The 12,756-nt window shown below is 38.0% G+C and overlaps 1 protein-coding gene across 1 annotated transcript; it reads right to left on the bottom strand.

The window, feature by feature from the left end:
• Positions 1-334: 334 nt before the first annotated feature.
• On the bottom strand, positions 335-12,756 carry rnf167 (ring finger protein 167). Its single transcript, XM_057821715.1, has 10 exons — positions 12,341-12,756; positions 11,920-12,042; positions 11,745-11,822; positions 7,289-7,426; positions 7,129-7,216; positions 6,952-7,042; positions 6,758-6,863; positions 6,489-6,582; positions 6,350-6,430; positions 335-2,405 (listed from the first exon to the last, which is right to left on the bottom strand). Exons 2-10 carry the CDS (start codon positions 12,019-12,021, stop codon positions 1,984-1,986), a joined length of 1,200 nt encoding a protein of 399 aa, XP_057677698.1. The 5' UTR covers positions 12,022-12,042; positions 12,341-12,756; the 3' UTR covers positions 335-1,983.

Below are 12,756 nucleotides of genomic sequence, written 5' to 3'. Positions count from 1 at the left end.
CATAATATACACATTTCTACTTGTTGGCCATGTTTGTATTCATACACACACGTCACTACACATCATACACACACACACGCGCACACACACACACACACACACACACACACACACATACTCGAACATAGGGCTTTACAAAGAAATATTAAATTTCTCAAACAATGAAACCAAATGGAGAGCTTTTTGCTGCTTGATCTAATGAGGTGTAATCTACACTTTGACTCATAGGCAAAAAATTGTTTAGAGCTGGAATAAAGGCAGATTTACCGTAACTGGTGCTGCACATAAAATATTAAATAAATTAGGACAGGAGTCACACACAAGAAAAATTACATTTGTAAATATTTCTCAAATATTTAATATTCCATTAATACGGCATTAAAATTGCTGCTTTCCATGGACTGTGACTTCCTCGGCATGATCACATTTCATTACACAATGAACATATAAATTTGTAATCAATGTTTTGAATGTATTAAAGTCTAAGCAGCACACATTATAAAATACAGAAAAGGTGTGATTTGAAGGTATCTGTTAAAACTGCTTTAAAAAAAACTAGCAGATATGAGAAACAAGACCATGTGAGAGCAAACAATTTGACTTAAACTGAGGATGGTTATAGTACTTGATGATAAATGGACAATATTTAAACATGTTAGTAAATTAACAAATAATATGAATGTTCTGTTTTGTGACTAGAATAAACAATCAATTGAAAGTGCCACATACAGTGATCAAGTATACAGCACAATATACATCTTAAATAGAAAATTGGCTCTGAAAACAGATATTCCTGCTCTTAGATCTCAGACAAAGTGAAAAAGTGTACATACACCAAGCAGCGAACTTGTCTCAATTTCTTTTACCTCTACATTTTAAAGAATAACCCAGACCATTGTAGGGAAATTGAACATTAAAAGTTAAAGAATAACCCAGACCATTGTAGGGAAATTGAACATTAAAAGTTTTTTGTGTGCACTGTGCAAATCAAGCAAGACTATAGCTATTCATTACTCAAGACTTAAAGGAGCGGAGGACTTCATTTAGAAACAAAAAGGTTTTGCAATAAGGACAGAGAAAAACAAGACAAAAACTAGGAGTGTGACCCTTTCGTTTCTAAACATACATGTTCAATGAAGGCCAAAATAAGGCAACGTGCTTGTCACTAATTCCACTAAGTTGCAATAGTTCTTCATTTAGCTTCTTACCGCGCCCTAATGACAAAACTGCATAAACAAGTTGGCGCACCCACAAAAAAAATGTCACAGGTGTTACCATGTCATACAGTAACGCTTATCATGATGCACAAAGGTTAAACTTTTTCCTCTTGGTATGCAACACAAAGTTTTGAATAAAAAAAAAACAAACAATCAAATTAATAATGGTCCCCCCCCCCAAAAAAAAAACTAATTCTGAACATAGGCACGTTGCACAAAGAAGGCTCACCAGAAACATCACAGGGTAAACATGAGACAAATATTACATTTGGAAATTTAAAAAACACCAACATCCCTACATTTTGTAACCTCATTCTACGTTTCAATATAAATCTGAATTTCTTTCAAGCTAAATCAGTTTTCACCTCAAATGGTTTTGATTAGTAACAACATAAATGTAGAACTGGGTACTATCCAGTGTATTTTTTTTTAGTATGTGATTAAGACAATCTAAAATATGCAATACAAGACATGAGGATGGAAAAATGGAAAAGGAATGCGGTTGAAGATAAAAGTAGAAGCTTCGACATCACAACATGGATGGTAGCTCACTATTCTTACAATCTGTGACTATTGCGAGTCATTTATTTCATCTTTCTGTGTATGTGAAGGTTTAGATATGCCTTCATTTGTAATGATTTTTAGTAAAACTCATTGGCTTGATGCTAAGATAGACCTACCTGTGTGTGGTACCAACAGACAGAACATATTTTTTTTATACAGCAAAGGCCCTTTTCATATTAGGTCGTGTCGATGTTCCAGCGTATCAGATGTGCACCATACCCCTACCGATGAGCTGAGCAGTGTCATCTTCAACCAGGTGCTGCTCATCTTCTGTTTCATTGCTTTCCGTGTCCGTGTCCTCTTGCGGGGAATAGTAGCCTTCGTAACTCAGGACGGGGGAGTCGGCGTGTTCCGGCGAGGGGATGCACTGAGCGGTGGTCACTGCAGTGGCGGAATACGCTCCGGGACTCCCGGAAGGGGACCCCTGGATGGATGCGCGGAGCAGAGGGGTGCGCTCCGAGTCCGCCTCGCCCTCTGTTCCTTCTTCTTCGCCTCGGACTCTGCTTTCTTCTTCCGATTCGGACTCTGACTGTTCAGGGTTGCTCCGGGTGACTCGCTGTTTGCACACGGGGCATGTCTTCTTAGTCTTGGTCAGCCACGGGTCCACGCACTTGCAGTGGTAGGCTAAAGAGATATTCAGAGAGCCTCTCAGAATGATGTGATTGCATTACTTTACATCAATTTGGAAGATGAGATCATTGACTGTCACGATATGGCGATACAATAATATTCTACAAAACAACTAATAAACTGATAAGCTATTTTCATCCGTCTGCTGTGAGTTGGAATGAGTTTATCACTAGTAGATGTCCAATCCATTTGAAGTGGGATGGATGTCGGCTTTGTTCATTCGCTGCCATCCCTTCCACTCCAAATGGATTGGATGTCTATGGCAGTCAGTGGCAGCCAATGCCAGGCAAGGAGATCATTGTGGGGCATTTCACGTCATTTCATGTTGATTTTTGGTCACTTCCTTTTCTTTTTGGGGCATTTACATGTCTCTTCCTGTTGATTTTGGTTGCATCTTTTGGCAATGCCATTCTATTTTTTTGGATTATTTTTTTTACTTTTTAGCCCATAAAAAGTGAAAATATATATATATATGGCTGAAAACACTGACAAGACTGAAAGAGCAGTTTCTGCTCTTGCACTCCTCTTTAAAATAAACTGCTGTATTTTAAGCCAAAACAACTGTTGTGTTTGATAGAACAATATGTCTATATGCTGCCATAGCAGATTCATGGCGCAATAAGCCCCCAAACAATTTTTAAATTGTCCGTTTTACCCTGAAAACCCCCGTTTACAGAAGTCGCGCAACCGCTTTTGTTTCAACCTAGCCATAAAAACCAGGTAAGTAATTGTATTTATTATTCGAAATGTCTGTCATTTTTAGCTTAGAATCATTAAATGATGTCTAATATTTAGTTTTTAAAAAATGACTTTAAAAAATTATTCACTCGCATATTTTAAACTTTTAAACAAATTACGTCACAATGAAAAAATTGGCATCTGTAAAAAAATTGTTCCCAATATTTTAGATGATAAATAATCGATCCAAACAAAGAAGAATTGAAAAAAAAAAAAAAAAATACATTTAAAAGGGTAAATATGTGAAAATTAAAATCTCGACCACTCCTTGATGTCTGCGATTTCTCCATTGCAGCCCTTGTTAAATGACCATGTTTCACCCACAAAATCACCAAAAAAATCCAGCTGTGGCCATTCATAGCTGTGTCTTGACTCTCAGTGATACATGCTACATGGGAGTTTTTGGATCGAAACAAGGTAAGTACGCGATTATATCTCGTTAAAATTGTGGCGTCTGTAATTCTGCTCTCACATGCTCTCGCCTCCAGATATGGTTTTGCTGTTTAAAAACATTTTTCAAAATGCCCTTCTGTTCAAAATTTTTCTTCCCCCATAATATGGAGATTTTAAGCTTTCCAATGATGTATCACACATGCATATCGGACATATTCGAAATTTGGCCAAATTGGGGGTCTCAGAGCGGATCTTCAAGTCACCTGAGTGTTTTCCGCCATACACACACACACACACACACATATATATATATTATATAAATTAGGCCTGAATGATGTTGGAAAAAATTAACATTGCGATACATATTCCCAAGGCTCCACGCTTACTTTTTGCATTGGTTGCACTGGTGCTTCTAGCTTTTTTCTTAAAAATCCCTACAACATGAAGCAATTATCAGAGAACCCCAAAATTTGAAAAATAAGGTCATAATGAAACCTTATTTTCAAATTTGTAAAAAGAAAAGTCAAAACGAATATGTGTAAAAGGCGCTCTAATATCTATAACCCTTGCTAAATCCTGTTTTAATTCCTCATGGAACCTGCAGATGCATGTGTTGACTTGCATCCCTCATTTTTTTTTTTTTTTTCAAAAAGATGTCAAAATTCTGAATTAGTCTCAAAATCATGAAATTTTAGGTGTATCAAATGTGATACATTTGGCAATAAAGGGTTAAGCACAAAATGTAGGCTAGGCGCACCCAATTTTTTCATTGCATCACATTTAATGCAGTACTTAGACTTCGTAATTGTATTGATGGGTCACATCCATCAGCCACTGCGCAACGCCTTCAAGTAGGGGGTTGTCCTACTGTCCGCTTCAGTTATTCGCAGTCGGTCGCAGTTAGTCAACACATGCTGGGATCGAACACCGGATTTAGGTTGGGAAAAAGTACGAAAGCTGTACCGCATACAAACAGGAAGGATTGTCTCAGGTGTGATTTGTTCGAAGATTCAAGGTAATTATTTGACTTTTCGTACCATGCATGAATTTTGAAACGTGAAAAAAATCAAAGGGAGAAATTAGCTGCACAGCATTGGCATTATACTTCGACATATTTACGTAAAATAACTGCTAATTGCATTTTTTTTTTTTTTTTTTTTTTTGCTTTTAACCAAGAATCGAAACTGTTTTACGTCCATATCTATGAAGAATTCAGGGATTTAAGCATTATTCACACGTATTTTCAACGGAAAAATCTCTTTGTTCACGTATGGCAGCCACTAATTTCCTTACTGACTAGCCTCACAGTTCGCAATATTTAGGTAAAATAAATGCGACCTGCAGGTTTTTTTTGCTTTTAACCAAGAATCGAAACTGTTTTATGTCCATATCTATAAAGAATTCAGGGATTTAAGCATTTATTCACAAGAATTTTCAACGGAAAAAAGCTCTATGTTTACAAATCGCGGCCGCTAATTTCCTTACTGACTAACCTTATAGTTCGCAATCTATACATAAAATAAATGCTACCTGCACGTTTTTTTTTGCTTTCAACCAAGAATCGAGACTGTTTTACATCCATATCTATAAAGAATTCAGGGATTAAAGCATTTATTCACAAGAATTTTGAACGGAAAAAGCTCTTTGTCTGCATTTCCCCTCGGTCAGCTTTGACAGAGATAGGCACCTTATGAATCGGCCCCGAGCCCCGTCAATACATTATGAAGTCCATGCACTGTCCATGAAATTCATATAATTCATATGAGTGAGTCCACTCAAATTCACTCACGCTTTGACGCTCACGCTGTCGACAACAGCCTCTAGTCAATGAAGTTTGACTAAACGATGACGGGCACATTTTACTGCTTTGTGCCTTCACTTGCCAGATCAAAGCTACAAACCTGTCAGTCATTGTCAGTGTTGTGAATAACGGCGTTGGAGTAGAACTGCATTAGTAATCTAATTAATTACTTTTCCCATCTTTGCGACACCGTTACTGAAGATGTGAAGGGGCACATTAGGGGCGTTACTACAATTTGGTTGAATGAACCGCTTGTTGTCTGATTTTGTCACAGCTGCCTGGGAAGTAGCAAAGTTGGAAGGAGGAAGAGGGAAATGGGTGGTGACGCCATTGCAAATGCGATGCTAGGTAGCTTTGAGCGTTAGCATAGCATTCTCCTTACCGTTAGCATTAGCATTTAGCGTGGCGAGCGCCATCTTAAAACTCTCAGGCAATTCCTTTTTTGCATACAGTTCGTGGCGTCCACGTGGGTACAATTAATAGAAAATAATGGACCGTTTTCCTGTTGAGTATGCATTATCAACACCAAATTGCCGTTGTCCTTGTAGATGCTACAATATAAAAATATATATATTATCATTTTTACCAAATATAGTCACTTGCCCTTAACTTTTCGTGAATGACGTATCCTCGAACCTTGTGAATTGCTGTTTTTGAAGATGAAACTGATTTAATTTCGTTTTTATTTTAGTTTCATTCTGCAAGTGATGATGTCATGAGCAGTTGAATAAATTCAGCAAACCACACCGACGTCTGACATTGTCTTTTCGAAGCTGAGCTCGCTGTCTAGCCAGGACTTCGCTCCAATGTTTTGGCGAGGGCAGTACAGTGATGTATAATACATGTTTTTGGATAGTTAATTTGAGATTTGGGGGGTATTTAAAGGGTTCAATCTGACTTCTGCGGAAACTCGGGTTACGTCGCCAGTTTAGGAATGGACCTCGTACGAAACCCGGGGACTACCTGTATTGTCAGGCCTTCATATTGTTAAAAAAATGACATTTACCATGAGAACAGGGTAAAATCCGTAGTTTGTCTCCTTCTTCATACTCGTCTAAGCAAATGGCGCACACGTCATAATCATCCCCTATAATAAGACATGTAATTAGATTTTAAAAAATAAATGAGTACAATCTATTTTTTACCTTTAGTAAATCTGTGAGTAGGAATCCTCTTCAGTTGTTCTTTGGTCAAGCGGTTTTTCCTCAGCCGCTTTCTGTGCTGTGCACAGCGTATAACCTGAAAAACAGCATTTTTAACTCTAAAGATAAGCTTTTGTGTTCAGTAGGACAAAATACGTCTTGAGTTATTGTCTTGTATGACTATAAAAACACCCTTTGTCTCAAGTAAATTAAGGTTTAAAATGTTCCTTCAACATGGACAAATATTGTTTACTCCTTGTGATAATACTTACCAAGATAATAAACATCACTAGTATGATCATGCCGACCACTCCGGTAAAAGGAATAAGGTAGTATGAGAGGGGGAGCGCAAACTCCGGCTTGAGAATCACATAGGCTCTGCATGTTATAGCAATGAGAAAACGACCCCATTACAAACTTTGCAGACACCGATTACTGCAACATAATAAAGTACTCAAATCTATACCCTTGCTCTGGAATGACGAGCTTCTTGAGAGCTTCAGACGCATAGTAGCTGGTAAACACTGAGGGGATATCAATCTCCTCTGCGATAGTGTCTGGAAGTACAAGGAAAAAAGGAAATAAAGATTAGGTAAGCAAGCTTCTTTAGTCCAATAAGCTTATGAATCTGTTAAGTACTCACCATTGCTGAAGTTCATATTGAGTAAAGCATTAGAATACATGTTGTGCACGATTGCAGCATTGTACCCAGCTTGCTGCGCATGCAGGACCTAAAAAGAGTCCGTCATGTTAATTGAACTTGGTGGCAGAAAGAAAATGCCTAGAGCAATTACGGGACTGACCTTTCGATCGAAGTTGCAATCATAGCGTCTGATGAGTGCTATGAATTTGGTGGTGTTGGCATCGTAAACTGGTGGCAGCGGAGGAGGAGGGTCGATGGGTTCGCAGCCATTAAGGGGACGGGACACCACAACAACTCCCTTTGAGATTAAGACAAACATTATATTAAGCTGTTGTGCAGTGTTGTTTTCGTCAACGATGACTATAAAGAAAATATTTCGTCAATTTTCATGATGATGACGAGACGTTAACTCATTCACTCCCAGCCATTTTCACCGGAGCAAGGCCCTTTGCCCCCGGCTGTTTTACTGGATTTTGACTGATTTTGCAAGGCCCACAGAAAATTCTGTTCTATAGACCCTACCCACGTGACGTCACAACTCCGCCCTCCTGACTGGTGCCGCCCAATTGTCCGTCAACACATCGTGTTTACCTGTTACGGCTAAGTAGATTCCTCCTATTTATGGCGTGTTTTTCTGCTCGTTAACATTAATAATCAAAATGGTGAAGGCGTGTGTGGCGGTCGGTTGCAATAACAGAGAAGATAGACGGAGAGACTTGAAGTTCTACCGGATTCCGAGAGACCCGGAGAGGAGAGAGCGAGATGGGCTGCTGCAATAAGACGAGAAAACTGGGCTCCAAACGATTACCACAGATTATGTAGTAGCCATTTTATATCTGGTAAGATGCATTTAATATATATTTAGAGGGTTTTGGGCTGACAACCACAATTAAGATCATTGCTAGGCTAATCGCCGACAACATACACGTATGTATGTAGTGAGAGTGCTATCGCTAACCCATATAAACATTAAAAGCCCTAGCTCCATTGACAAATGACATGAAATACATTAGACTTGACAGTGGATGTTAGCAAGAACAAAAGATTTTGAATTGAAAATTTCGTAACTCACCTTTCCAAGCACAAGATAGATTCCTGCCGAATTTTCGTGGACGAGGACCTGTTTCACCCAACCAGCATCGAAGTATTTATAAGCCTCCAAGCTCTTAAAGTTTTTCAAACTTTCGTGAGAATAGGCTGATTTTGTGTGGACAAGATAGTTGTACATATCAGGGTAGCTAGCAGATGTCAGGCAAATACGGCGAAGACAGCGGGTCGAAAAACATCGATTTAGGCATCAAATATGGATCTGGCGAATGGATAAACTGAAGCTTTTCCACATAACGCCTTTTATGCAACGCATCAAGTGAGTTTACGGCATCCGAAAGCACCGGGTCTTCCATGAAATGCATTATAAATTGCTCGATCAATTGAGACCATTGATAATACAGACACAAAATGACGGACAAGGGGGTGGAACAATACAGCGATCACGTGATTTTGTGACGTCGGTGGGTAGGGTCTATTGCTATATAAACATGGAACCCACCAAAAGAAAGATTAGACTCTCTTCTTTCAGCAGAAAAAAAAGTTAGTTCATATCTTTTTCCATTCTTTAGAAATCAGCATTAGAAAATAGCGTAGTTTGAGCAGTTTTCCCATTTCTGATGAAAAAACTGAGAAATTGAGCTTTTTGTGAACGCATACATTTCAAACATAACTTTGACTTATACACAGCTATATTTTGCTTTAGTTACATCCCAAACTGAATAATGTTTTCCTTTTACAAAATAATAAATAATACAAAATAATAAACAACAAGACAAATAGAGCTTTTGATCGCAAAGTAACAATTTATTTACACATAACTAAACGATTAAACTATTGAACTATTCGCGCACATAACAACGCGGAAGGCTTTTGGCTGCTCCCGTGGCTAATCTGATGAGTCCAGATCGAGATCGGTCTCACTTTTTTCATCATCTTCGTCATTGGTTTCAACCTCGGGCTAAGGAGTAACGCAACGTGAGCTCCCGCAGAACGCGTGTGGAACCTGACGCTGTTGTGGACGTCACCGTATGTCTCATCAAGATAGATTTTTAAAAATCCTTCTTTGACAATGATTTCTTTTCATTTCAAAACACTCCTCCAGTGTCGTTTGCCTTTTTTCCCGATCGTTCTCCACAGTTTTCTCAAATTCTCACGGGTCTTCACAAGATCCCCCCAACTTCCGTTTCCTGACTATTTTTCTTCACTTCCTTTCTTGGCCCGGGATGAGTTCTTACCAAATGCGTTACTGACCTCCAGTGGCCAGTTTTATTGCTTTAAAATTGGTTCTGAGCTTTGTGCATTATATTCTAGATAGATTGGAACCTATAGATGCCTCTTGTAAAAAAAAAAAAAAAAAAAATTTTAACGCATAAGACTTATAAATACGTTTTTGGGACACTGAAGCAATTAAAAATAGAACATATTTATACGTTTTTGGGAGCAAATGAGTTAACGAGGTAACGTGTCTTGGGAGACTAAATCATAATGAGAGGAATACCAGTTTTCATCTGACGAGAGTAGAACAAGACAAAAATGTGCCAGTGTCCGTCATGTTCACAAAGTGTGACATTTATATGTGTAATTAGCCTGCATCGTAGCAGTGTCTGGTTGTGTCACTCATGTGAAGTGCTGTGCCCCCCGCCTCCCAGCAACTCACTAATGTCCTCTACAGTCTCTAGGCTAGCTTGTTCTGAAACACACGAGATTTGTTTTCTTATCTTGACCAAAGAGAATATGTAATGTTGCTTTAGCCTTTAAAGGTCTTTGCTGAGTGATCATCACACACTAAATGTAACTCATAGCATTAGCATAGCATTCACGTTTACATTAGCAATAGGCTAATGCTAACGGCGAGTGTCCTCTTAAACTCGGCATTCTCCATCCAACTGCTGTTTTCATCAACGAACAATTTTTTTCATGACGATGACGTGACGAACATAACAGGATGAATGCCAGTTTTCTTCTGAGAGACGAGACGAAAATGCAACAGTTTCTGTCTTATGTTCACAATGCCTGATATTTTCATACGTGGAGTAAGTCCGCTTACATCGCCTCTCCCTCACTCTCCTAAGCGGAGTTTAGGATATTTTTCAACCTAGGCTGCGCTCCAGCTTGCTTGTTTGGAAACACATGGTAACAATTTATTTCTATCTTGTCAAGAGAGAATATGCAATGTTGCTTCAGCCTTGAAAGAGCTGTGCTGAGTGATCATCACACACTAAATGTAACTTGTTGCATTAGCGAGCATCCTCTTAAACTCTTTTTTTTTTTTTTTTACATACAGTTCGTGGCGTCCAGGTGGGTATAATAATTGAATATAATGTACTGTTTTCCTGATGAGTGTGTATTATCACTAGTGAGTGCTGCAACGATTAATCGATTAAATCGAGTATTCAAATTAAATTTTGCTGCTTCTAGTATTTGTTTAACTAAAGTGGCGTTATAATGGTTTGTTTTTGAAAGTGTTTGCATTTAGTTTTATTGATTTGGGTGGATACACTACCCTCTAGTCTGCCTCATTTTACATGGCAAAATCCAGCTTTCCCTGTTAAAGCCAAATCAGGTTTTTGTTTGAGCTAATGTTTTTTAATGCATTCGTAATTTAGTTTAAAGGTATATTTAGCCAATTTTTGTGGGAATATGTGTCCGAACCATTTGTTAAGAGCAGTGTAAAAAAAAAAAAAAAGTTAGTATTTTATAGCATTTAAGCTAGTGGACTTTTGCTATGTAAGTCGGCCAATTGTTCTTTTGTTGTACATATGTAGATCCTTATTTATTTATTTTTTTATATATAGCTCAAGTATTGTAATTTTTTTCATATTGATTATTAAAAATAGTTCATCGATTAATCGACTACTAAAATAATCGATAGCTGCAGCCCTAGTGTGTTATCAAGCGTAATGAAATATTTAGGTAAGAAATAACTTTTTTAAATTTTTTTATAAGATCTATAAGTTTTTGAGTGAAAGCAGTAAAATCCGTTTTCTAGTCACTTCTGAGATGCCATTGTTGGCTGTTTTCAACAATGTACATCGAAAATAAAGACACTGATTGACTGAAAATGGTTCAATATTAGATGAAATGTCTTGTTTTCTCATGTATATTTATTTATACTTTCTTGTTTTATCCGATTACGCAGTCGATAGAATTTTCAGTCGAATACTCGATTACTAAAATAGTCGATAGCTGCAGCCCTAATTATGACCAAGTTGGCGTTGTCCGTGTAGACGCTACAATATGTGTTCGCCTGTCAAAGTTCATTCAAAATTGTTGGAAATGGAAACCCTTATTTATGGACTAAAAACATTTGAATTTTACAGACGAAAACATTGTGAGTAAACGTCGACAAAAACATTTTGAAATGTTGCAAAAATCAATGGTACTTTTGACGTAGCCAAACTTGAAAACAGGTCACACTCTTGACCCGAAAACAATATAACGCAAAGGCTTATTATTTTCAGGCCACGTTGATTTACAAATCAAATTTAATTCAATAGCAAAATATGGGCTGATTTCTAACACAAGACAAGGGTTAAACAAATACATTATACCCCCAAATCTCTCACCATGATTCCTTCCTTAGGAAGTGGTGATCCGAATAAGGCCGGTAGATCTTCGAAAATCATGGTGATATTTCTATCATGCTGCAAATCACATACCAAAAATATATAAATCAAGGTATAATCGCTGAATTGTATTTTATCATGTCTTTGTACAAAATGCTAAGGCAATATTACTTACAGCATAGATATATGCATGTGTGGGCGAGAGAGCTATGCAGCAGAAAGTGATGGAAAGGAGAGTCGAATGCAATCCCATCCACCACCCACCTTGCTGATGCATCCTTGTATGGATCTAGTTGCACTACAATGAGAGGGGGGAAATAGTTTGAAGTTTTGTGTTAAAATAGTGATGCAGTTCATAGATTACAACGTTAAACATCAATGAAAACATGTATTCATCGTAAACATACTGACTTTGGAAATATTTAACATGGCTACTTGTAGGGAATCTGAATATCTGCGCGGTTCTAATCAATACATCCATTTCAAACCGTTTGAACTTTGAATATTATCCTGAATTATACCTGCACGTATGTAATTTGCTGTATGCGCACCCAAACACGGGAAACGGTTAGCATTGAGACAAGTTAGCTACTTACCTTAATAACCTGCTACCGTGTCGGCACAGTTAAAAAGGGGTCCCAGATCTCCAGATCCTCTTTGTTTTCTTACATGTCACTGTGTGAAATCGGTTTTAATTTGACAGTCAAGCAGCCGCGGTTGTGTCCGTGAAAACGTAGCCAAGAAGGATTAGCGCTAGCTGATGAGCGACTTGTTTTGTGGAAATGTTAGATAACCGTTAAATCCTTCATACGACAGAATCGTCAACATTCAGCACATACGCACGTAGTAAGGAGGAAAATTGTAAGCCGATATATTAGTCGTAAAGAACGAAAAGATTGCTCAAATGTTTCGAGCTGTTTACTAGGACTTGGTTTGTTTGTTATTGCTGGATTGCCTTGCCTCTGCCTCAGTACTTCTTTGTGTTACGATCACTACATAGTTTACCATGCAC

Source organism: Corythoichthys intestinalis, chromosome 18 (assembly GCF_030265065.1).
Source record: "Corythoichthys intestinalis isolate RoL2023-P3 chromosome 18, ASM3026506v1, whole genome shotgun sequence".
NCBI classification, from domain to species: domain Eukaryota; kingdom Metazoa; phylum Chordata; class Actinopteri; order Syngnathiformes; family Syngnathidae; genus Corythoichthys; species Corythoichthys intestinalis.
The sequence above is the reverse complement of the archived record's forward strand: the minus strand, read 5'-3'. Positions and strand labels throughout refer to the sequence as shown.